Genomic DNA, 25938 nt, shown 5'->3' on the forward strand with positions numbered 1-25938 from the left:
CATTTCCATTAGATTTTAAATGTTAAGAGTGATACAATAGCGTTTATATTCCTGACTGTTATATAAAATTTCAAATTTATCATTAATTTTAAATTAAATTTTTTTAAAAAAGTTAAAAAAAAAATCGAAAAATATATATAAAACGTTGGCGAGCTACATATACTAGCTTATCAATGAGAAAAATAATAGAAGGAATTTCGATGAGAGAAGGGCAACTAAACAAAATAAATACAAAAAAAGATAATGATTGGGTCCCAAATGCGAAGGGACAGTCAAGTCAATAAACACAAGGTCATTTCCGTCAAAACACCAACATTTCAAAAAACAAAACCCCCATATCACACCGTAAACAACTCGATCCACACCCTACCTTATCTCCATCAGACGGCATCCAACGGCCTAACACAAAAGGAGAGGAAAATAACGCTGGCCCTCCGATCTCACAACCTGGCCCCTCTTGCTTCATCATATAACCCCACATTTCTACTGCTCCTTCCCAACGCACTCTGAGTCTCTCTGTTTCACTCACTCATAATCCGATCGAGTCACGCCCGTGCTCGATCGCAGGAACTTCACCGACCGGAGCCTCCCCGGATACTCGCTACTAGTCGCCGGATCACTCGTCGGTGAGTTCCGCTTCTTAGATATCGCATGCATTTTACTGTGTCTGGTTGCTCAGAAAACTGAAAGGAAATGAATCTTTGCTTTCCTTCATTTTCTGCAACCAAACGTTCTAGGTCTTCTGGTTTTGTTGCTTAATGCGGGAATTTTGTATGTATTTTATCTTCATTCTGGTTTGTCAGAAAATAATTCTCATTTTGAACTCTCTTCCGTGGTTTTTTTCCTTAATATGTTTGGCAACTGAGAAAATGGAGGAAATGAGAGAATTAGGTTTTAGACTATTATTTTCCAGCATCTGTGAAGCATAATACATTTCTGTTATTCTTTTTACTCATTTTTTTACGAACCAAACTGATCATTAGGATTTTAAGTGAATTTCACTGATCTTGCTGCTTGATTATTGCGCTTGTATTTGTGCTTGGTCTCCAGAGAGAAAATGAGGGAAATCCTTCACGTTCAGGGTGGGCAATGTGGCAACCAGATTGGATCCAAGTTTTGGGAAGTGGTCTGCGACGAGCACGGCATCGACCCTACTGGTCGATACACTGGGAACTCCGATCTGCAGCTAGAGCGCGTTAATGTGTACTACAACGAGGCCTCCTGTGGGCGGTTCGTCCCTCGTGCTGTGCTCATGGACCTGGAGCCCGGTACCATGGACAGCGTGAGGACCGGTCCCTATGGCCAGATCTTCAGGCCAGATAACTTCGTTTTTGGGCAGTCTGGTGCCGGAAACAACTGGGCCAAGGGTCATTATACCGAGGGAGCGGAGCTCATTGATTCGGTTCTTGATGTTGTGAGAAAGGAGGCTGAGAATTGCGATTGTCTTCAGGGTATTATTTCTCGTTTCTGATCGATTTTTCTTTGTGTTCAGTTACTTTTAATTATTTGCTGCAAATGGTTTTAGGAATTTATAGGGTTTTAGTTTATCTGAATCTGAAGTCAGGAGGTGATGCTGAGAACTGTGGTCAATATGATTTTGGAACTTAACTAAAGAATCAGAAAAAGCACGCTATCAGGCTAGTTATCGTGCTATCAACTTGGGAAACCACATTTTTTGTTGCATATCGTCTATAATCTAAACCTGATTCAGTTCTTGAGTATAATTCTGGACATCAAAAGTGGCCTAGTATTGTTTTTTTTTTTTTTTCTTGCTTTCGTGTCTGATGGAAATTAGTTTCGACCTGAATTGTACTGTAGGTTTTCAAGTATGCCACTCGCTCGGTGGAGGAACTGGTTCTGGGATGGGGACTCTGCTTATTTCGAAGATCAGGGAAGAGTACCCTGATCGGATGATGCTTACCTTCTCTGTGTTCCCATCGCCAAAGGTCTCAGATACTGTTGTTGAGCCGTACAATGCCACTCTTTCTGTTCACCAGCTTGTTGAGAACGCAGATGAGTGCATGGTGTTGGACAATGAGGCGTTGTACGATATTTGTTTCAGGACTCTCAAATTAACCACTCCAAGCTGTAAGTTCTTTATATTCAACTGCATCAGAGTAGAAGCTAGAATTTTAATTCAGTTGAGTGTCAAGGCTTATGGATGGGCATTATTTTGTAGAAATTACTGATGCCCTTTTTTAAAAAAATTATTATTATTATTTTTTTAATTTTTTTTAATGCCATGTTTGTTTTCTTGACTTTGTCATATATGAACATGCTAAATTATCTTTTGAATGTTCGCTACTCCTTTTTTTTCGTCTTTTTTTTTTTTTTTTTTTTTCATATCAAGTTTTTGTTTGCTAATTGCATGCTAAAAATTATATACAAGTACATTTTATCAAAAGGGGGAAAGTTAAAATACTTGGTAAAAACTCAGAGATGTCAATCATGTCCTTATTTTATATATAATTATTGTGTAAGTTCTTTACCTGATTTAATGGCAAAGGACTGCTACTTGTTTTTAGTGTCATTTGTTTTCACTTGAAGCCCATGTGCCTGGGAGCTCACACTATTATTTGGCTTTGTTGTGTTCTGAGTATTGTCAATTCTTATGGTTGGTGGTCGACAGCTGTTGTCCTGATGAAAAGTCTTATCATTCATTGATTACACCTGATGGATTGATTGTTACTATGTGTATGTTGCGGGGTCAATTTGTTACCTCCCCAATTATCATAATGAACCATGTTTGGTAGCATTTATTAGGTTTATTTGATGCTTGAACTTGGTATGATGGCATGTGCTGAGAAAGACTCTTTGAGTGATTTCGAATGTGGGGTCCACAGTGGATGTTGCATGATACATACGGGTGTAGGTATGGGGAAAATGGATGCTTAGTTATGTTGGTTAGATGTCTTTGTCCAATGTCTGGCTTTGTTTTTGGGTGTATGGTACTGCATAATAATTGTACCGAGCCTTCCTGGTTTTGCTTTGTTTACTGCTTGTGTGGAACTTTTTTTCTTGTATGTACTGTGATGAAATTTATATCATCAAGGTAACAACTTGTTTATGATTCTTGATTGTTATGAATCTCAGTAATTTTAATTTGTTATATGCCATATCTTTCACTGATGCTAGATCCACTATATCATTGGCCTTTTGGGTGAATTATCTTATGAAATTATTTTTGACATTTTGGTTGGATGAATCTGTTTTGTGATTTACTTAAGTGGACAGTTATTATCCTTTGGGCGTTTAAACAGGCCCGTAAAATATTATAATGCTTCAAACTTTTTTGGTATTATTGTATGATATGTTTAAATTGAAAGGTTTCAGACAGTTATATGGTGTGAAAGGGTTTAGATATTTTTATTTTTATTTTTAAGTACTCTCCTTTATCTCTACCAAGATGCATGCTGATTAACTTTGATTTATTTGCCTCTGGCAGTTGGTGATCTGAACCATCTGATCTCTGCAACCATGAGCGGTGTTACATGCTGCCTAAGGTTCCCTGGCCAGCTTAACTCCGACCTCCGGAAACTTGCAGTGAACCTCATTCCATTCCCCCGTCTGCACTTCTTCATGGTTGGGTTCGCTCCTCTTACATCACGTGGGTCTCAACAGTATCGTGCTCTAACTGTCCCAGAACTCACCCAGCAAATGTGGGATGCTAAGAATATGATGTGTGCTGCAGACCCACGCCACGGTCGCTACCTCACAGCTTCGGCAATGTTCAGGGGCAAGATGAGTACTAAGGAGGTGGATGAACAGATGATTAATGTACAAAATAAGAATTCGTCGTACTTTGTTGAGTGGATTCCAAACAACGTGAAATCCAGTGTCTGTGATATTCCTCCTAGAGGCCTCTCGATGGCATCGACCTTTATTGGAAACTCAACCTCTATCCAGGAGATGTTTAGGCGGGTGAGCGAGCAGTTCACCGCTATGTTTAGGAGAAAGGCTTTCTTGCACTGGTACACTGGGGAAGGCATGGACGAAATGGAGTTCACTGAGGCTGAAAGCAACATGAACGACCTTGTATCTGAATACCAGCAGTACCAAGATGCCACTGCTGATGAGGAGCTCGAGTATGAGGATGAGGAGGAAGGCGTGCAGGAGGAGATGTAAGGAGGCGTGGGAGATTTAAAAGCTTTTTCCCATTGCATTGTGATATATTTGGTGGCCAAAAATCTACTACTTGCGGGGTAATCATGAGATAGTTTTTCCAAAACTTTTTTTCTTTTTCTTTTTCTTTTTCTTCCTGTGGATGAAGTATTACTTTCATATGGTAGAGTTGGGAAAGTGCCTATTTTTCCTAGTAGTCTGGTATTGGTAGTTGGGAGTTGGCAAGTTGTGTGTATGTTTGATTTCAAACTTAGCTTCTCTATCAGTTTCTACTATGATGTTTAGCAATATTCTATATGTGAAGTTTAGAGTTGCGTTTTTGGTGGTTAAGTGCTGTCATTCATGGAATGTTCTACCTGTGTTATTGAACCGATGATTCCAATCCAAATCCAAATCAAAGGGGTTCGTTCAAGTGTATGACGGAGATAAGGTGACATACTCGATTGACCCACTATAAATATATTAAAGTTTTAATAACATTACCCACAGACCCTTATCATCTTGCTCAACCTCAACGTAACCCTCTCTGTTTCTTTGTTGGCTGTGTCCTTTGCCTTCACGCCAAATGAATCGATCATTGCTTCCTCCCATTTCTCTCTTTCTCTCTCTCTCCAACCACTCTGGTTTTCTGCAATGTTGTGAATTGATCCGAAGTTGTGAGGACTGGATGATCTGTATGACAATGTCACAAACTTTTAGCTAGATTTTATTATGTTGCCCGTGTTTGGTCATTGAGTAAACGGAAGAGACCAGAAGAAAAAACTTTGGGTTAGTTAATCACAAAGTCTATCGACCCCAAGGGGCAAGGGGTTCCTAACTCCTTGGTTCATCAATATTGAAACCGACTATCATCAGCTGTCGATATGGGCTAAGCATTGAGTCTATTGTCCCAAGAGTTTGATGCTTAGTCAATAGCCCCACTCTATTTGCCTTTGGAACAGAGAAGGTGGTTCAGCTCTGAGCTGGGGCCCATAGTCGTAGGTGGTCAGAGTTCCACAGGAAAAAAAGTCTCATACTTCATGGTTGAAACCATAAAGTATGTTGACCAATGAAAATGGCATTATTTTTGGCTGTTAGTTGAAGAGGGAAGCCCCATGGATTTGGATCCAAAATGGGATGTTTACTGTTTAGGTGTATTTCAGAGCCGTCTGTTTGTTCGAGTATGAGAAGGTTGTTCTCCCCAGGGCGATTGGCAGAGGATTTTTCAGTGTCTCGGTTTCTAGTGAAGGTGGATTTACCTGCTTTTTCCCAGCTATGACAACAAACATAGATCTTATATTAGTATTAGAAAACATTATCACAATGAAATCCAATTATTTAGTACAAACCCGAACTCGACACTTGTTTTTTGTAGGTACAATAGAAGACGAAAAAAAGATAACAATGGGGCTATTGGCTATACTGATCATATCAGCAAAATGATCTCCTCCCTATACTAATGGCATAAGTAGTTGTAACTTATATGCCATCAAAACATCTAAGTTGAGAAGGAGTTTAATGATTTGCTTGAAAGGCTTTTGGCTGGCGTGAGAAGAGCCACAGTCGCCCTATCTGAACTTGAGAATTTCCGATACACTGCTTTCAGCTTGCTTTCTGCCGCTGCAGAATGTAAGCTAACCAACAGCTCTGCGCACTCCCTGTCAAATAGCAAAAAGTAGACAAAAATACGTTAGTTTGTGCATGGAGAGAGGCATAACTATCAACAAGTAAGGAGGAGAAAGCTTACTTTAGTTGATCTTCCGAGTAGCCTGTGTGGTGCTCTAGAGTTTCAGTCCAGAAAGGGGTCTTGTCAAGGGTACATCGCGCAGCATATACAGCAGAGGCAGCAATCATGGAAGGACTGTGTGAAATTATTGTAGTATAATGCATTATACCAAGTTCAGCTAGGAAAAACATCGTATTCTCCATCTACATTTTTACCACAAAAATCAAACAGTTTATCCAAATGATCCCTTACTGAGTTTTGGACATGAAATAATTCTTGAAATCACAACGAAATTTATTTATGTACACCTCTTGATCCGATGGAATGGAGGCCTTGATATATCGAACAAGAAAGACATAAGGAGTAGGGACAGTCAATAACCATCCCAGCTTTTCCAAGATTGCTTTCTCAGTGACCAAAATCTGTTCTTTCACATAGGCATTGTCTGAAATGCAAACGAAATCATTGACCTGCCATTTTCCAGGAAACCCAAGATTGATGAGCAAACATAAAATCTTATAAAAATGAAAGTAGATGAAGAAAGTTATATACACAAAAAAGCAAAGAAGATTACCTCTGGTGCCCAAATCTCTTCATACTTGCTTGCAATGAGCATGGAGCTTATTCCAACTAACTGAAGTTCCCTCCTAGATACAGCTTTCACAGAAAGGAACCGATCCACAATGTTTATTGTGAGATAGAGGGTTTCAGGCATGAGTTCAAACTTGCGATGAACTTCTATCAGCCAGTCTACAAGGATTCCTCTCATCTTAGCATTTATGTCTGGCTGGTTAACCATGTAATCATGCACTACACTCGCACACTGCAGCAGTAAATTTGGCATCAGACAAAATTTTGAGAGGAGGAGAAAAACAGAGAGCCAGAAGGTATGAAGAAAGAAACATTACCTCTGTGTGCTTGTAGAAGTTGTACATGTCATCCAAGTATTCAACTACTGCCAATTCGTTGTCGATATCGGCTGCATCGATGTTTTCGATCGGTTTCTTAGGCTTATTTGTGAGTCCACAAGCAGCCTGAGGTTGTTAAAACGTTTAGTACAAACAAAAAGACAGAACAACATCCACAACAAAAAACCAGAAGGTCACCTTGCTTCTAGCAGTGAGGGTTGAAGTGAAGGTCTTGCCATGCTTCCTTAGGGAACCTTGTCTTGATTTTCTTCCACGAGCAATTTTACCCTCGTCCTCTTCTTCATCAGAGCTAATCACAATCACCTCCTCGGGTATGGGCTTCTTCTTGAGTACAATCTTCTTGGGTACCACCACCTTTGTTGCTGCACGGCCTTTACCAGCAGCTACTGCATCTACAGCTTCTTTGATGGGTTTCTGAATATTGACAAAATTCAATCCATTAGTAATTTGATGTACTTAACCCGGAAAACAATGGTTCTAAAAACGATTCAGATTCTACCTCGTTGTTCACTGCTGCTGCTTGTGCTTTACCCAGTGCCCTGCAAGACAAGAATTATTACATGAGCGAGAGAGATGACAGAGACAGACAGAGACACAGACAAAGACACAGACAAAGACACAGACAAAGACATAGAGACAGACTTTGCATGATGAGGCTTCCCTTCCACAGCTCTCTTAGCAACCAGATTTCCAATATCTTGGAGAACTCGCCTATTCCTTCCTTCTGGTTGCACATTTTTCAGTTTCCCTTCACCTGAAATATCGTAAAACCAAAATAAACACGATTGATAAGAAAGAAATGAACGAGGAGTCCTAAACCACCAATGAAACAGTAGAAAACCAAAAAGAGTCCTCCAAGAATTAAAGAAAAACTCGTTCTTATTAGCCGTCAGAACTGAAATTTCTCAGATTGATCCTTTTATCTTTCACTTTCTCATTCTCAGTTTCTTTCTTGTTTTCATCAAATCACTCGCACGATAATGGAACGAACTTTAAGAAATTAAAATTTACTCAAAGAATCAAAAGAAATGCTAACTCTGTAATGTTCTCTACCAGTTATTAAAACAAAAGGTCAAGAAATCAACAACGAAAGAATACTTTCTTTTTTTTTTCACTAATTCCATTAAATAGTTGCAAGTAAGATAAGCCAAATAAACACCCTGTTGCAGATTCAATCCAATATTGGACTCGAAATAAAAAAATAAACCCAAATAGATAAAAACAAAATAAACCCAAAAAGAAAATTGACTAATCTCAAAAAAAAAAAACCCCAGTTGCAGATTCAATCCAAAGTGCGAAAAAATCAAAAACCAAGAAACATTTCACAAAAGCAAGCAGAACATAAATTCCGACGAACACTCAAAACACCCAAAAACGAAAATCCAGTTCATAATCAATCTGCTAGTTCGAAAGAAATAAAAAACCAAGATATCACAAAAACTAACAGATAAAAAAATGACTCAAAAACGAGTTGGAAGTACCTCCGGGTTGTTGCAGAGGAACAATAGCTCTTGATGCCATTTCTTTTTCTTGTTCTTGCTCTTGAGTGTTATAGCCAAAAACTCCTCCAAAGCTCGACAACAACGACGACAGAAACCCTTGGAGGCGACTGTTGCGCGTCTCTCCTTCGTCAGCGTCTGTGGTCGCCACTTCGTTGACCCCAAATCTCTCTCTCTCTCTCTCAAGTTTCTCTCTCCCAGATTCTATTGATTTCTTTCCCTTTGAGACGACTTCTTTTGCTTTCGGCTTCGCTGTGTTGCTTTCAAATTTTCTTCAGGATTTTGAATTTTAAAGAACGCTCAATGAGAAATATATGAAACTCTGCAAGCCCAACGGTCTTATTCTTTATCGAAATCAGACCGTTGGATGGATGTGAAATCCAACGGTTGGGTATTCTTCTCTTATTTGGCAAGTCACGCTTTTTTGATTCGGAAATTTCTAGCCGTTAGCGCCTTAGCGGTACCGCTACGGTCGTTCGGGTGGGTACCGTGGGCTTCAGTATTTCGGGCCGCTCCAATTTGTTGATATTTTGTGCTCCATTGTCAAAGTACCCAAACCAGGCTATCAATCGATATTTAAAACTTAGGAGTAAATGAGATTTTTTTTTTTTTTTTTTGGTAAAATGAGACTTTGATTATCCATTGTAAGTAGATGGGTTGATTGGTTCGGATTTTTTATTTTAGTTTACTCGTCGTGAACCATTTGTGGCCAGTTACATATTAAAAAAAAAAATTAGCGAGATATTATAATTCTATCTAACATTCATTCAACAATGTTATAATTATGTTGAATATAAGAGTGGTGATATTACGCACGTCAGCATAAGTATACAGTGCCTCACATTGGTGTGAATAGTAATCAAAAGTTATTGTTTCAACATTTTTTTAATTTTTTTTTTTTGGTTTATGTTCATACCAGCGTAAGGCACTGTTCACTCACGATGGCGTGCGTAATATCAACTCTCTGAATATAATTATCTAGCGCTAATGTTATCCCATTATTTGATGATAAAGGGGCAAAAGGCAAATTAAGGGTCACAAGTCTTTTGCTACAAAAATCACGAAATACATGTCAATTTAATAGATTAAATTTGAAGAAATTCCTCCAACTAATTTGAAAAGAAAAAAAAATTCCTTTTAGCTTACACAATGAAGTATTTAAAATCCAATTTTTCAATAAAGTTCCAATTTCTTCATCTTTAACATATAATGTAGAGTTTTTCACTATTGGCAGGGAGCCATCCGTCCAATCTGGAGCACAAATTTCTCATCAATAGTATTCACATGCTTCTGAAAAACTATACCATAGAAGATCTCTGCAATAGATGATTCCTTCCCAACCCAACGAGATATGGTAGAAACCTTTGCAACCACTCCAAGTATACCATCTAACCATATACAATGTCCAAGGGAAAGAGCTTCGCCTTAAGGAGATCTTCCTCCTCTCCTCTTCTCTTTTGTGAGAATTTTGGGGAGGAAGTTCCTCGGTTCGCCGCTATTTCTCACGCGTCTCACCACCGAATTTATGGCTTATATTTTTATTGTTTACTTGCTTTTCCTTTGATAACGGAGACCAAGCAACGATGTTCTTTATGCATAAATCACCGAGTGCTATTATCTTCGAATATTATTGCCACCCTTTTCGCTGTGGTGCTCAAGCTCCACTATGCTTGTTGCCAACTCAATTGATGACGCTACATGCTAGACTTCAGTTGCAAAACCGCTTGTCACGATGACCATATGCATATGTAATTTTTAGATCTTATTTGTATTTCTCTTTTTATGAATGAAATTTTTTCATCTTACCCATAAAATGAAAAAAATGGTCAAGTTACCGTTTGTGCCAACTAAATAGGGATATGCTCCATTGGATTTGAACCAAGTTGATTGGAATAGACATGTGACGTAAGACTGACGATGGCTCATGAGGTGATTGCTCGGAATTTTTATTTTTATTTTTTTAAAAAAAAAAAAATCCTTGTGGGCCTATTGGCCTTTAGAGAAGAAATCAGACGCGGAAAGTCCATTAAGAGCGTCTGTCTTTATTCTCTGCTTTCATGTGGTCCGGTGGTCCAAAAAGGTTAGGTTTTATTTATTTTTTATTTTAATGAATGCGAGAGAGGGGGTCCAAGAAGGCTAGTTGAAGAGCCTATACTATGGATATATTCATATAGACGCTAGGAAAAAAAGGAAACTAATGATATAAAGCTCAGAAAAAAAAAAAAAAAAATCATTAGTATTGAAGAAGCCTATATTTTCCTGAAAAAATAACTTCTTTAAAAATATTTTACTATGAAAAATATTTTACATCGAAATAAACGAAGCCTTAACATAGAGTTTGACGTTATGGCATGGCAATTGGCCTTTGGCGGGTCCTTTGTAGGCAAAAGTGCAGCAAATTGTAGATGGTAATGGCCTAGCCATGGGTAATGCTAGTCATGGGTAATGCTAGCAACTTTGCCGTTAGTAGCAGTAAAAGGGTTTTGCGTTGTGTGGATTGTAGCTAGCAAGGGGACAATTAGGACACCCTCAAGTGGAAAGTGCTTGGAAATGGTTGTATAGAGGGGATTTGGCTTTCTATGTGCAGTAAAAAAAAAAATTACTATGTCAACAATCCAAATTTAATTTGAGGGGTAATTTTACTTACCCCATGAAGTTATGCGCCTTTTGCAAACTCTACCCCAATGTTCAAAGTTTCTCGCTTTGGTATATCGAACTTTAATTTCTTTCCACTTTCTCTCTTCTGTTAGGATTTTCTGTTAAATCCTAACGGAAATGTGTGAAATTACTAAAATATCTTTACTAAAATTACTCATTCCACTGTTTAATTTAATTGCAATATGTAACGGAAGGGAAAAAATAGAAGGAAATCAAAGTTCGATACACCAAAGTGAGAGACTTTGAACATTAAGAGGAGGGGGGTGTTTGCAAAATGCGAATAACTTCATAAGGGAAAAGTGAAATTACCCCTTAATTTTACTATCTCAAGTAGTAGAAGGCTTCGACGTGTTTGGTTTAGAAAAAAGCTTTGCACGCAAAGTTGAGTACACTAATAAGCTTTTGTCGTACATACATTTGTGAGGTTTGTGTCCTACATTAAAAAAATATAAAAAAAAATAGTACTTAATATACTTAAGTGAACCAATCCCATTAACTTAAACTTTTTGGCTAAAAGTAGTGTTTTAATATATATATATTAATTTCCCGGTGTTTGACTCACTTATTAGTATTTTTCTCCCCCAACATGCCAAATCTGGGTAGTAAATCATAACAAATCTGGAGTGGGTAATATGGCAGCAGAAAGTAATGATCATGTCTTTCGCATGTGGAATTTTTGGAGAGAATCTACCAAGGAGAAGGAAGGAAAGGATCCAATGGGCACAAGTGTACTACTTTATCTGGAAGGAAAGAAATTCCATAACCTTTGAAAGTGAAAGAATGAACCCTGAGTTATTCCAAGAGATTCTTTGCTGTGTGAGATAACACATATTACATATATGGGATAGGCCTTATTGTACTGCAATTTTTGCCTATTCAACCACCCATATAAGATTTGGAGCAGCCCATGCTCTCACATGTGACAGATTTCTTATTGCAATACTGTAAGTTAGATTTTTTTCTCTCTTTAGAACATATTCTAAAGTGCTAAGTGATTTGACAAAATAGTTCATTGGATATTATAGCACTTTTGAGAGTAACAAAAAACACTTCTATAAAGAGAATAACACAAAAGATATATGAGGAGAATAGAAAGAAGTCATGAGATTCCTTGTCTTTGCATTTGACCCAATGGGTCATATATATTTACAAATGGTCACAAATCGTAATCACAAAATCCAAATTAATAGACACTTTAAATAATGTATTAATTTCCGCTGATGTCAGACTATTTGCTCTCTTCTCCATTACTCAATTTATTGTTAAGCGATGAATATTCTTTACAGACAAATTGACATATTTGTATCTAGTTAATGTGGGACAAATTTTTGGATTGATTTGAAAGATGTGAATCTTTCAATTAAATGCGCAAAAAAATTTAAAATATAAAAATATATTTCATAATTATTTAAAATACTGAAAATAAATATTTTTATTAATTTATTTTAAATAAATCTAACAGCAAGATGCAATCTCACTTTGAAGAGAGCATGGAAACTACCTTAACAAATTTTTTGGACTATGAGCAGTACAATGGCTGTATACGATAGTTTGAGACTTGATTTGCTATAATTAGGTTGTTCACGTTTTAAATTCGAGTCGTTTAAGAACCTATTTGGAATTGTGTTTGAGAAATAAAGTTTTTATGTAAAAAATAGCTTTTGAGCAAAAACTTCATTTTTAAACTTTTGCCAAAAGTGTGTTTTGACAATTTTTAGGTTTGTTGGACCCTTAAAAGTATTTTTAATTTTTTTACCAAATGAGTACTTTTTTCTTCAAACAGACTTTTTGAGTGTTAAAAGCACTTTTAGAGCCTGTTTGAAATTGCGTTTGAGGGTCCTAAAAGTACTTTTAACACTCAAAAAGCTCGTTTAAATAAAAAAGTACTCGTTTGGTAAAAAAATTAAATGCGTTTTTAAGAGTCCAAAAAGCTTAAAAAATTGATAAAACACACTTTTGGCAAAAGCATAAAAATGAAGCTTTCGCTCAAAAACTTTTTTTTTTTTTTTTTTTGACTTAAAAGCTTTATTTCTCAAATGTAATCACAAACATGCTCTTAAGCTCCTTAAATGCTCTTAAGCTCCTTAAATGCAATCCTAAACAGGCCGTAAGAGAGCAAGTTATGTCATTCTCAAGAGTGTTGAGGCCTCTTGCTCCTAAACAAACATGTCCCAATCTAATTAAATATAGAGAAATGCTAGGGGTATATATATATATATATATATATATTTGGCCAATTTTATTTTACAAATCAACTATTTGATTTGTAGACTTATTGGACCCCATATAAGAAACTTATTGACCCATAGCATTTCTCTTAAATATATCGTATTTTAACTTGTAGCATTTTTTTACATCGTTTGAATACAAAAATACCTTAAATTACATAATTTTTTAGTTTTATTCTATGTTGAAGTGTATCTATCTTATCCCTCTCTTCTTCTTCTGTTTTTGTTTGTTTTTTTAAAAAAAAATTTATTTCTTTATTTACTTTTTATTTTTTTTGGTGATATTATATATTAGGGAAAAATATAAGATGACCCCCCAAGCTATTAGTTAGTTGCAATTTGGCCTTTCAATGTTCAAAATGTAATAAAGTAGCTCCACGAAGTTCTAAAAATTTTCACATTGGCCATTCCGTTAGTCAGCACTGTCAAATTGAATGAAAAATGCAATACAACATCGTTTTTTAAGGTTAAGTTACTAAAATGCCCATTTAAAAAAAGAAATCAATTTAAAAAAAGGCCTCTCAAAACGACGTCGTTTTGCTTGAAAAAACAAAACTTTTAAAAAATTAATTTAAAAAAAAGGCAATGGGGCATGTGGGGTGGCCGCCCAGCCACCAAGTGTTTTTTTTTTTTTTTTTTCCAAGCAAAACGACGTCGTTTTGAGGGGACTTTTCTTAAATTGATTTTTTTATCCCAAAAATGCATTTTAATAACTTAACCTCAAAAACGACATCGTATTGTATTTTCCATCTAATTTGACGGTGTTGACTAACAGAATCACCAATTTGAAATATTTTGAAACTTCGTAGGACTATTTTATTACATTTTAAACATTGGAGGGCCAAATTGCAACTAATTTATAATTTATATTTTATATTTTATATTTTTTCCAATATATTAATTTTCTCTCGTTTTCACGGGCGGAATCATGCAAATAAGACCACGAAACCTTTCGGTGCTAAGCCAATCATATCAAGGAGGAAATATGAAAAAAATAATCCATGCATTTGGTCTTTTTGTTGCTTTCATTGGAAAAGTCACATGCATTATTATTATTTTTTTATTATTGATTTTTAGCTTTGTTGTTATACGTTGATTATATTCATAATGTCATTATAAAGAAATAGATCACGTGCATACCCAACGGAGGAATTATAATCTCACCCAATGTCACGTGCTATTCCACGCAGTACGGTCCATGAGTGCCTCATTTCTTGTTTCGCCTTTTGGACTTTTTAGGCAATTAAAAATTTAAAAGCTGTAGCACCCAATAAGATAGGGGAAAACAAATTCACACCAAGTTGTTTGAAGAAAATTATTTAGCCTTATCATCTCATTATAAGGGCATGTTTGGATGTGCGATTTTAATAAGTGTAATTTTTAAAATTGTATTTTTAAAAATTACGTTTTTAAAATTACTATTTTTTAAAATTGCATAGGCGTTTGGTAAAACATGTTAAGAAGTATTTTTTGTTTTTTGTTTTTTTATTATTAATCGAGTGTTTAGATAACATTAGCATATAATTGAGGTTTTATGACCAAATAGGTAAATATTGCGCCAAATATTGTTTTAAGCGAAATCGTGCTTTTGGTTTAAATTCGCATTTTTTCAAATAAGCACCCTCTAGTCAGCTTATACAAATCGCGGATTTTTCCACGATTTTAAAATTTGCGTTTTTAAAATCGCAATCCCAAACACTCCAAAATTGCAATTTGGTTTAAAAAAGCAGATTATTTTTTAAAAAACGCACTCCCAAACAGACCCTAAATTTACATAGACATGATAATTTATATTTTATTGGCTAATGTTGTGTTACATAGATTGGTTGACTGTCATATAAGAATTATTTTATAGAATAACTTCATTTTAAGCCCCTGAATTATCATGCGATTCGTCATATTTTAAACGTTAAAAATGAGATAATGATGTTTATACCCCTGATTTTTTTATAAAATTTTAAATTAAAAATAAATAAATAAAAACGAAAATCAAGAATATTTTGATTTTTTTAAGTATTTTCTTTAGAAGCTAATGGCTAAATCTGACGAATAAATTCAAATTGATTGCAATTCAAAGTTAAAAGAATTCAAATTAAGAGGTTTTTAAATTTGAGGAGAGTTTGTCAAATCACCCCTTTAAAGATTTAAATGAAAGTTATCCCTTATTTTAATAATATCTAATGAATAAGTATTTATTACTCATAGTATTTCTCGTAAATGTCAAGCCACACATCAATTCAGATTTGTTGTAACTAAAGTGATACGTGTAATCTAATAAAAGCTCTACCAAATTTTATTGAAGGAATTAAACTCATAAAAAAACTTTTTTTTTTTTTTTCAAGGAAAGGAGCAAAAGATGTAACGTTGTGATTTAAAAATGCTAATTTCATGATTTTTTAAAAAGAAATTATGTTCCTAATAACCAAATTTAAACACTTTTAGATGTTATTATTATTATTATTTTCATTTGTACGTGAAGGGCAGTGGTAAATAGTAGCAGCTGTAAAAATGGTAAATAGCAGTCAAAAGAAGTCCACCACACAATTCCTTTGCTTTGCTTTGTGAAAACCAGTCTTCCATCCTCCATCCTCCATTAAATCCAGAAAGCTCTCACTCTCAGAGAGAGTCTCAGTCTCAGTCTAATTAATAAACACCGCACATGTCAGAGAGCTGCAACTCTCGCCACTTCTCGTGGCTCATGAAATCCTGCTTCCCCAATCCACACGACACCAAATCCTTTGCCCATTCTTCCCAAACCCAGCCCCAGCCCCAGCCCCACATTCTTGGCGACCAATGCGCCGCCACCACCACCACCACCGTCTCCTCTCTCCCGGACGACCTCTTGCTCGAGTGCCTCTCGCGTGTTCCATCTTCTTCTCTGCCTTCCGTCTCCGCCGTTTGCCCCAGGTGGGCCCGCCTCATCGACTCCTCTCACTTCTTGGGTCTGCGCCGCTGCCACCGCCTACTCCACCACTTCGTCTTCGCCGTCTCTGCCACCGAGTCTGGCCTCTACGCCGCCAGTCTACGCTTACAAAGCGATGGGCTCTGGAAGGTCGCCTTCTTCCTCCCCGACGACGCCGTTTCGCTCGGGAACTTCCACGGCCTGCTCTCCCACGCCCGGTTGGCCGCGGTGGGGCCTAAGATTTTTATCATCGGTCGGAACGCGATGGTGCGCTACGACACGTGGTCCGGGACGGTGGTTCCCAGATCGGCGATGATCTTCCCGAGGAAGAAGTTCGCCGCGGCCGTTGTTTCCGGCAAGATCTACGCTGCCGGGGGGGGTCCGAGGACGAACGCGGTGGAGGAGTACGATCCCGACTCCGACACATGGCGCGTTGTGGCCAACGCTCCGAGGAGGCGGTACGGCTGTATCGGAGCGTCGGTGGATGGGGTGTTCTACGTGATCGGGGGGCTCAAGATAGGCGCATCGGGGAGCGAGCCCTCTCGCACCGCTGCCAACGCGGAGGCCCACGTGTACGCGAGCTCAATGGATTTGTACGACGTGGAGGCGCGTGGGTGGCTGAGAAGCCGAGCAGTCCCCGGCGGCGGCTGCGTAGTGGCGGCTTGCACTGCTGCCGGACACGTGTACGTTCTCACCAGCCACGCCGTGGAGCTATCTTTTTGGAGATTCGACGCGCGAAGAAAAAGCATTGGTAACAGTAGTATCAACGCTATCAGTAACAATAGTAGCAGTGGCAATAGTGGGTTTGGGGAGTGGTGTAGGTTAAAGAGCCCTCCACTACCGGCGCAAGTTAGAATAGACAGCACCGTTAGGTTCAGTTGCGTGGGGGTGGGTGAGAAAGTGGTGTTGGTGCAAGTCATCGGTTGCATCGACGACTTGTTGCGGCGGAGTGGGAGGAGTTCGAGGGGTTTGAGAGAAGGGCTAGTGTTGGTCTATGACTCCCCTGGCGGAGAGTGGAGCAGAGCGGCGGATCTGCCGGAGGTAATTCGACGCGCCGCCTGTGTGTCTGTGGAGTGCTGAACGGCACATGTTAGGAGGGGAAAGGGAACCTTCACAACACGCGCAACCGTACATCTTGAAAACCTGCGTTGATTTGCCTATTTTGGCACAATCTAATTGAAGATTTTTCTAAGATTGGGAATTTGGGTATGGGTTAGTCTACATTGATGTTTGGACAAAATTCTGTGTTGTTTGAATTCGAAATTTGTCGAATTTGAATGTCTTCATTGGATTTGGGTAACTTTGAAGAACTTCATTGGTTGTCTTCTTCTTTTGGTCGGTTGTTGCTGGTTTTATTGTGAAATTCTTTTACTTTTACTAATATTGGGGTTTTGTTCAATTTCTTTTGCGCCGAAAAGGGCTTTTTCTCTTCTAGATTTCTCATTCAATTGACACTAAAACAAATAAATAACAAAGACTTCAGTGCAGAACTAATTTCTTCAAGGTTGAAACTTGAAATGGAATGGGCGCCATTGTACTATTGTGACGCTTTCCTCTACCAAATTTAACTTCAATTTGCTTTCTTTTCCGCTTTCATTTTTTTTTTTTCCTAATTGAATAGGAAAAATGGTTACCAGGAAGGACCTTTTACTATATACACCTGTCTTCTTACTCTCTTTAAAATTAAACAAAGATCTATCTCACATGGAAGAGTAATGCCAGTGACCATCTTTTTATTATCTTTTTGTTATTTTAACGTTGATATGATTTTCAAAATCACCATTAGATTAAAATTCAAGTATGATTCATTTAAAATTTAATGTTAATTTCAAAAGCCACGTCACCTTTAAGAGGATAAAAAGATTGTCCCTAATATTACTCCAAATTCTAATGATAGTTATCATAGTTTAAAAGCCACCTAAGTAAATGGAGAAATTGGGAGAGGATATTTTTTATTTTTTTTTAATTAATTAATTTTTATTTTTATGTTTTAAATTTTGTTTGTTTGTATTTAATAATGAATATGGTGTCAAGCGAACAAATATTATTTTAATTTCAAATGAAATAGAAAATTATTTTAAGATTAAGATTTTATTTTATTGCATTTAACGGTGTACATGATGTCTAATATTATGTATTGAATATTTTGCTATGTTATTTATTTATTTTGTAAATGCTATGTTATTTAAATGATGTGACAATATGCATAATTTTAAATAACTTGATATTAAGTATACTTTTAAATGTAACAAAATAAAATTTTGACCATGAAATGAGAATATGATCCTCTCAATTTCAAATGAAATAGATAGTATCGAGCTATCGACTTAGTATTTTTTAGAGTGGTAAAATTGTTCAAAAAATCCTTTAAAATACGCTAAGTGGTTTTTTTTTTTTTTTTTATAATATATATATACACTAATAAAATATATAGAAAAAAGCAAATACTAATAAAAATTTGTCAATTCAACTGGTTTCTTTTTTTAATAAAAGAACAAATAAAACTACCGAAAATTTAATAAGCTGGAGATGCAGGGTATCGAACCCTGTACCTCTCGCATGCAAAGCGAGCGCTCTACCATTTGAGCTACATCCCCACGCATGCATTAGGTCCTTGTATTTTCAAAATAGATATAAAACCTATGATTATGAAGTTGACCATTTACCTCTGCCTGAAGACACGCCGAGGGAAAGACAGAAAGAAAGAGAAACCCCTAATTAATTCTCTCTGGTTTCTCTGCTCTGCTCCGATGGATTTCCAAGTGGTAGTTCTGGCCGGTGGCGCCTCCAAGAATCTCATTCCTCTCGTCTCCAAGGTTCCATCCCTCTCTCTGCTTGCTTTGCTTTTGCTCTCTCCGAATTCAAATTCTCCTTTCACTTTTTCATTTCCCTCTCGATTTCCCCCATAAACAATCGGTCCCTTGAGTAATCTCCTCCCTGTATTTAGCCTCCACTTTTCTTCTCTAACAAATTCCTACAATCTGCAATGGTTTTCTGAATGCAGGAGGTTCCAAAACCTCTACTTCCGGTGGCAAACCGGCCGGTTCTCTCGTACGTTCTGGAGCTGTTAGAGCAAAGTAACCTTAAGGATCTCATTGTTGTACGGTTCCTACTCTACTCGCTATTTAATCTAGTTTCGTCTTTTAATTTGTTTTCTCTCTATGCTTTTCTTTTAATTTGTTGTACAAATTATTGAAGTTTTGTTTATATGTATGGTTGTTTAGGTGGTTGAAGGGCAAGACGCGGCTGTTCGGGTTGGTGGTTGGATATCTGGGGCTTATGTTGGTCGTCTGCGTGTCGAGGTATTTCCCGCTTTAGAAAGGAATACTTTTTGCTGCATGCTTTTAGAATTTCATGCTTAATTGTATGAATTGGTAGTTTGCAGTTATCTTGATGTACTGACAATTGGTGAATGATCAAAATCCATGTGGAAGATGAATTTGGAAGGTTGGAAGTAATAACATGATATTTTGGCATCCATGTTTCAGTACCAGCTTCTGTTGATAATGAAGAATATGGCGAAAGTAGCAGTAAAATAGTGCACAAAGTGGGGTGATTAAGCTGGTTGTTTTTATTTTTTGTTCAAGCGATTAAGCTGACTAATTAATGCACCAATTAATAAAGGATGTTAGGAAAATAATGTGATTGATGTTACGATTCCAACTGGTACAAAGAATGCATTCCATCAGCTTGAATCTTGAAGTTCTTGCCACCAGTTTATCTAGATTCTTAAGTTTTGAGGAAAGGGCGTGTCGTGTATTTAATTTAGAAATTTGACAACTGTTGGAAACAATTTGAAACAAGTTGGAGCTTCCTGCTAGTTTGGAAGAGATACTTGGATGTAGGATATAATGAGTGGCTAGATAGTTTGCAATGGGATTAGTTTTACACTTTTACTTCCATGAAGGATATGGTCGGTTGTGGATTCTTACATCCACCATTTTTTTAATATTAATTATATAGGAATCGGGTGCTCTTGGCTCGACAAAAGGTTTTTCTTTATCCATGGGCAATGATTATTGATGTATTAGGTGTATCTTTATTTATAGAAGCTTTAATTTTGGTGCTTATCTTGATTGTTGGTTTAGTTTATGCATGGCAAAAAAGAGCATTGGAATGATCTTAGCTCTTAGGTAATTTAGTATCCCTATGCATGAAGATAATCAATTTGGTTGCTGTGGTCGGACTCTATTATGGATTTCTAAGCACATTTTCCATAGGGCCCTCTTATCTCTTCCTTCTTCGAGCTGATGTGCAAAATCGTATGGATACAATCAACATTGTGCATCTTGATCGACTGGATTGTTCTTTGTAGATTCTGATACAGTAAATGTTTTAAGGGCTTTATGAGTGTTTATGATGTGCTTTTTCATAAGTAAACGAGATATCATTGAAAAGTGCAAAAGATGCAATCCAAGTACATAAGAAGAATAACTAGCTAGAAAGAGAAAGAAGTTTAAGAAAATCAAGAAAACCAATCACATTAAGATCTAGAGTAGTTGTCTAGTGAGAAAAAGTTTTGAAAAAGAAAGAATTTAGCTCCATCACTCTTCTTTTGCGGTCTTCAAAATAATTTATTTTCCTCCAAAGACCCCAGAAAAGACAAGATGGAAGCATCTTCTACACTGCTGCTCCTTGAGGACTGCCACACATGCCTTTCCAAGAAGTGAGAAGATCTATTACTTGTTTAGGCATAACCCAAGCTAAACCAACACAACTGAAAATGGCATCCCATATAGCACTGGCAATCTAATAATTGTGTAGAAGATGATCCATAGACTCTTTACTTCTCTTACACATGCATCACCAGGCAACCATAATGACATGTCGTTTTCTAAGGTTATCCATGGCAAGGATCTTCCCTAGGGCGGCTGTTCAAGGAAAAATGCCTCGCTTAAGGGGACCTTTCTCTGACAAATACACTTCCAAGGGAAAGGGGTGTTATCATGAGGTACAAGAACGTTATAGAACGATCTAACGGTAAACATCCCTCTCTTGGAAGGGCCCCGTTAACCTTGTCTTCCTCTCTCTGGCTCAATCTAAGGGGAGTACAAGTTAAAGTTTAATGAATCAAAAAAACAAATCTCACATGCCTGAGATTGCTTAGCTTCAGCCTGAGGTGCAATAGCATTAGTTCTAATCTGCTCATTGGCCAGATTGATTTTCAGTTTGAAGGTGAACCTTACCTAGTCAGAAAACTTTCCTTGAGTTAGGTTTAAGCAGACCATTGCTTTATGTAGGCTTGATTCTAGTTAGATGTAGAAAGCCTTTTTCATTTTTCTTTCAAAGGGCTTATTAATGTGATATGCATTACTTATAAAAAAAGAAAGAAATGGAAGACATTGTCCTACATATATCGGCTAGTCAATGGTTGATGCTGCAATTCTGAATGGCTTTGGCATCTGTGTTATTCCAGAGTTGTTTCAGATGATGAAAAAAATAATTGTGGGCAGTGAAAAATGGTACCAAAATTTTGCTACTCTCTCGTGGATGCAAGCATGATTTGTTTTATGCAGTTTCATATATTCCTAAAGTCAGCAGGCTGTAGATTCCTTATTTGTCTCATAGAACTGCAGTTTATCAGTAATATAAGATCAGACAATTACCGTGATACTCTTAAGTCATCTATATTAGCTGCAACATGTGCTGCTTAACCTAATTTGATACTCCAAATAGATAGAGCTTAAGTATTACCCTAACATTTCAGGTTGCTGCAGTCCCAGAGGATGTTGGAACAGCTGGTGCACTTCGGGCCATTGCCCACCGCCTGACTGCGAAGGACATCATGGTTAGCATCTGTAAAATTTATAGCTATTGGGCGCTGAAATGTTTTTTCTTACAACTGTTGGCTTCTTACGTTTCTGCAGGTTGTGAGTGGTGATCTTGTTTCTGATGTTCCTCCTGGTGCAGTAGCGGCTGCGCATAGACGACATGATGCAGTAGTGACCGCAATGCTCTGTTCTGCTCCTGTCAGTGGACCTTCGGAGTCTGGTTCCTCTGGTGGAAAAGACAAAACCAAGAAGCCAGGACGCTACAACATTATAGGGCTGGATCCCACAAAGCAGTTCTTATTATATATAGCTACAGGTTTAGATCTTCAAGATTGTCTTTTATTTAGGATGTTGCGAATTGTGTTCCTGATGCAGCATCTTGCAACCCTTGCCAGGTGCTGAACTAGAGAAAGATATTCGAATGCAGAAGAGCATACTTCGTGCGGTTGGCCAGGTAATGGATTGCTGTGGGTCTATTTTTATTTTCCATTTGGTAAACATTTTCCAGCTGTTAATGGGCTTCTGATGAACTTCATTATATATATGTTTTTGGCCTTCTTTTCCTCTTTTAAAAGGAAAGTATCCAAGTTCAGTGCTAATTTTGGTATAGGTTTGCATGATTCTGCTTGTTCTAACACTTTTCTGTTCTTTTCATCCTTCATGCAGATGGAAATCCGAGCTGATCTCATGGATGCTCATTTGTATGCATTCAAGAGGTTAACATGTTATCTGCTTTGCTTCCCAATGATTTTCTATCATACTTTTTAAATTGGTTGCGTATAGTCTTGAATATATTCTCCGTGGTTATGTCCCAGGTCTGTTCTACAAGAAGTTTTAGATCAAAAGGATACATTTCAAAGCTTAAGGCAGGATGTCTTGCCTTATCTTGTGCGGAGCCAGCTGGTTAGTTCAATATAGCCTCTGCATATTAGGTTATTGTGTAAAACTTACGTTTCTTATAGTCTCTGAACCTGCTCATATTGCTTTTACGAACATTAGAAGTCAGAAGTGTTATTAAATGGTGCACCACAAGCAGAAGAAAATGGAAACGAGAAGGTTAATCCCCTGAAGAACCAAGTAATGCTGTCCCAAATCCTTGCTAATGTGTCTACTCCAAGTTTTCATGAACTCTATGGATTGGGTACCAATGGTTCTACTCGAAGAACCCATAAATGCTGTGTTTATATTGCCAGCAACAGCAAGTACTGCATGCGCTTAAATTCCATTCAAGCATTCAGTGATGTAAATCGAGACGTGAGTCAATTAAACAGTTAAAGCCTGTGTTGCGTGCTATGATTTATCTATTTTACATTTTTCTTTTAGTCTTCTTTTGCTTAATCTGGTTGAGCTTATTTTCCGTTCTATATGGGTCAGGTCATAGGTGAGGCCAGTCATCTCTCAGGGTATTCCTTCTCTGCTCAAAACAACATCATCCATCCTTCAGCAGGGCTTGGGTCAAAAACAACTGTGAGTTGAATGCTCTACAAACACAGCCTTACAATTACCATTAGTCAGGTGATTGCTTTATATCCATTGTTGAGGTCATTTCTTAGTGTACTCATCATGGGGTTTGATGGTCTTAGGTGGGACCACATTGTATGCTAGGGGAAGGTTCACAAATGGGTGACAAATGTAGTGTGAAACGCTCTGTTATTGGCCGTCACTGCAGGATAGGTTCTAATGTAAAGGTATGATGAATTTTCAATCATGAAGGATAGAAGAATAGTATATATTATCAGCTTTGTTTATCTGTAGGTTTCAGTACAACTGATTGCCACAATGGCATGCTTAGGATTGTCTACCATGTAGTTATGATGAAAAGGAGATTCAAACTGAGATATTTGTCTCGACCCTTAATTTTGCTTTCTTCTTATTTAGGTTGCTAATTCAGTTATTATGAATCATGTCACCATTGCGGATGGTTGTTCGATCCAAGGTTCTGTAATCTGCAGCAATGTACAGCTTCAAGAGCGTGTTGTATTGAAAGATTGTCAAGTAATCTCTCACTCTCTCTCTCTCTCTCTCTCATGAGTGCTTGTGGATGGTGTTTCCTTATTCAATCATACTTTGCCCTTCAATCCAGGTTGGAGCAGGTTTTGTGGTTACTGCTGGGAGCGAGTGCAAAGGGGAGGCCTTGGCTAAGAAAGAGAAATGAACACAAGGGGGAGTCCCTGGGTGGCAAGAGATTTGGTAATCTCTTTTTTGAATTGTGCTTTACTGTAGGCTGGAGCAGATTTTGTGGTAACTGCTAGCAGTGAGTACAAGGCGATGCCCTTGGCAAGAAAAAAGGGGATTGCTAACTTCCGTGAGTGTATTATCAGCTCTCCTTTGCTTTTTCTGTTTTTATTTTTTATTTTTTGATAGGTGCTCTTTGTGTCGTTTATATTCTGTGTTTTTATGACCAAGGCCGATCAAATAGATAGCATCAATTTTGATAATTTATTGTAGGTATTGAATAAAAAGCCTTTTACTCTCAATCAATGTTGTCTGCCTTTAATTCATGCTACGAGCACCTCCATCGATGATAAAAGTAGTTTAGTAATAAGATGCAGTGATCTCTTATGTTCTATTATGGATCAATGCTTTTGCATTGGTTATTGCTCATTATCTGTAGCACATCCCTTAACTTGAGGGACATTTATTCAGCTATCCTCTTTAGTTCCTCGCGTAAAGCCTACCGGTCTCATCTTGAAGGATGATGGTTTTGGTTGATATATCGGAGTGACGACCTACCCCGGCCGTGAGCTCGGGATCGAGTTCATGGTTGAGATTTCTTTAAAGAAATTCTAGCACTACAAATGTGCCATGTATCCTCCCAATAAAAAAATAAAAAAATATTAATTAATACTTAAAAAATAAATAAAAACTAAAATAATAAAAAAAGGATGGGTGGCCGGCTACCACCGTTAGGCCTATGGGTGGCTTCGGCCATCCCAGATTGGCCCCAATGGCCAAATTAAAAAAAAAAAAAAATCGTTTGGCCCTTGGGGTGGTCTGTTCACCCCTGGCCGGCCTAAAATGGGTGGTTTGGCCATCTCTTATGGCTAAGATGGGGTGAACAACTATTTTTTATTTTTTATTATTTTTTTCTTTTTTGTAATTTTAAATAATATTTTATTATTATTTTTTGTTAGTGGGATAAGTGTTCCATTTGTGGTTATATGATTTCTGAGAATAAATCTTAGCCATGAACTGGATATTTTCCAGTCCATTTTGGATTGAAGAGGATCCTATTCCGTGAGCTTGGGGCTTGGACAACAAGGATAGTAAATGAGGCTTGCCCATTAACATATATTCCTTTGTTTTATCAATGTCTCACGTAATTTCTAGTTGAGGTATTGCACATTTGATCTGCCAAACGAGCTCACTTGTTGACACAAGAATACTCAACTAGAACTCTACCTATTTCTCGCCCTTCAAAGTAGCAGCTTTGAATAGCCATGAGAATTATTTTTATTTCTGTTTTTAAGTCTTCGATCGGCAAATGGCATAATTCAAGTCATTAGTGTTCTTTCTTGGGATCATTTCTTACAACAAAAAGTACAGGGAGATTTTTTTTTTTTTTTTTGACATGTCCGCACAAGGAGAGGGAAAAATGGGAGAGAAGATTCAAACTAGTGACATCCGCTTCATGAGACGTGATCTCTAACCGATTAAGATATCTCTTAGGGACAAGAAAAATATTCTTAAAAATTATGAAATTGTGCCATATAACAAGTTTTATCCTGACATATTTCAATTAGGGCCGAATGAGATAATTAATATCAAAGTAATTTTATAAGTCTCTCTAAAAATGAGATGGCTTTTAAAGTCATCATTTGATTAAAATCTTATCGTGATCAATCATAAGCCCCAATAATAATTTTAAAAATATCATTCTTAAAGAGACACGAAGGGAACTTAGTAATGTCAATTCTCATTTCTGACCCTCATATTGATTGTTTCCAGCAGTTCCTACCCCATCCAGACCATAACGATTGTAGCAGTTATGTAACATGCATGAGAGAAGCATGGATCGATGGAAATTAGAAAGTATTCATAATCATGCGTGCCTTCAAATTATTTTAACATAGAAAACAGAAAAAAAAAAAAAAATAAATAAAAGAAAAGAAAAGTGGCCTTCA

At 37.3% G+C, this 25938-nt stretch overlaps 4 protein-coding genes and 1 non-coding gene across 5 annotated transcripts; 3 read left to right on the forward strand and 2 right to left on the reverse strand.

The window, feature by feature from the left end:
• The first annotated feature begins 488 nt into the window (after nt 1-488).
• On the forward strand, nt 489-4452 carry LOC132163329 (tubulin beta-5 chain). Its single transcript, XM_059573580.1, has 4 exons — nt 489-626; nt 1051-1451; nt 1819-2088; nt 3446-4452. Exons 2-4 carry the CDS (start codon nt 1058-1060, stop codon nt 4123-4125), a joined length of 1344 nt encoding a protein of 447 aa, XP_059429563.1. The 5' UTR covers nt 489-626; nt 1051-1057; the 3' UTR covers nt 4126-4452.
• Nucleotides 4453-5377: 925 nt separating this feature from the next.
• Nucleotides 5378-8523, reverse strand: LOC132163656 (G2/mitotic-specific cyclin S13-7-like). Its single transcript, XM_059574025.1, has 9 exons — nt 8238-8523; nt 7399-7510; nt 7256-7295; nt 6934-7170; nt 6736-6861; nt 6402-6650; nt 6136-6297; nt 5849-6030; nt 5378-5759 (listed from the first exon to the last, which is right to left on the reverse strand). The coding sequence occupies exons 1-9, from the start codon at nt 8275-8277 to the stop codon at nt 5600-5602; spliced, it is 1308 nt and encodes a 435-aa protein (XP_059430008.1). The 5' UTR covers nt 8278-8523; the 3' UTR covers nt 5378-5599.
• Nucleotides 8524-15674: 7151 nt separating this feature from the next.
• Nucleotides 15675-17356, forward strand: LOC132164095 (F-box/kelch-repeat protein At5g26960). Its single transcript, XM_059574516.1, has one exon. The coding sequence runs from the start codon at nt 15801-15803 to the stop codon at nt 17121-17123; it is 1323 nt and encodes a 440-aa protein (XP_059430499.1). The 5' UTR covers nt 15675-15800; the 3' UTR covers nt 17124-17356.
• Nucleotides 17357-18567: 1211 nt separating this feature from the next.
• TRNAA-UGC (transfer RNA alanine (anticodon UGC)) lies at nt 18568-18640 on the reverse strand. The gene has a single exon. It is a non-coding gene; the product is annotated as a tRNA-Ala (tRNA).
• A 92-nt stretch (nt 18641-18732) lies between these two features.
• On the forward strand, nt 18733-24291 carry LOC132163578 (uncharacterized). Its single transcript, XM_059573919.1, has 13 exons — nt 18733-18859; nt 19048-19143; nt 19268-19345; nt 21751-21831; nt 21911-22130; nt 22210-22268; nt 22481-22530; nt 22630-22717; nt 22814-23068; nt 23189-23281; nt 23398-23502; nt 23693-23809; nt 23898-24291. The coding sequence occupies exons 1-13, from the start codon at nt 18794-18796 to the stop codon at nt 23967-23969; spliced, it is 1380 nt and encodes a 459-aa protein (XP_059429902.1). The 5' UTR covers nt 18733-18793; the 3' UTR covers nt 23970-24291.
• The last annotated feature ends 1647 nt before the right edge of the window (nt 24292-25938 follow it).

This window comes from Corylus avellana, chromosome ca10, assembly GCF_901000735.1.
Source record: "Corylus avellana chromosome ca10, CavTom2PMs-1.0".
Taxonomy (NCBI): Eukaryota; Viridiplantae; Streptophyta; class Magnoliopsida; order Fagales; family Betulaceae; genus Corylus; species Corylus avellana.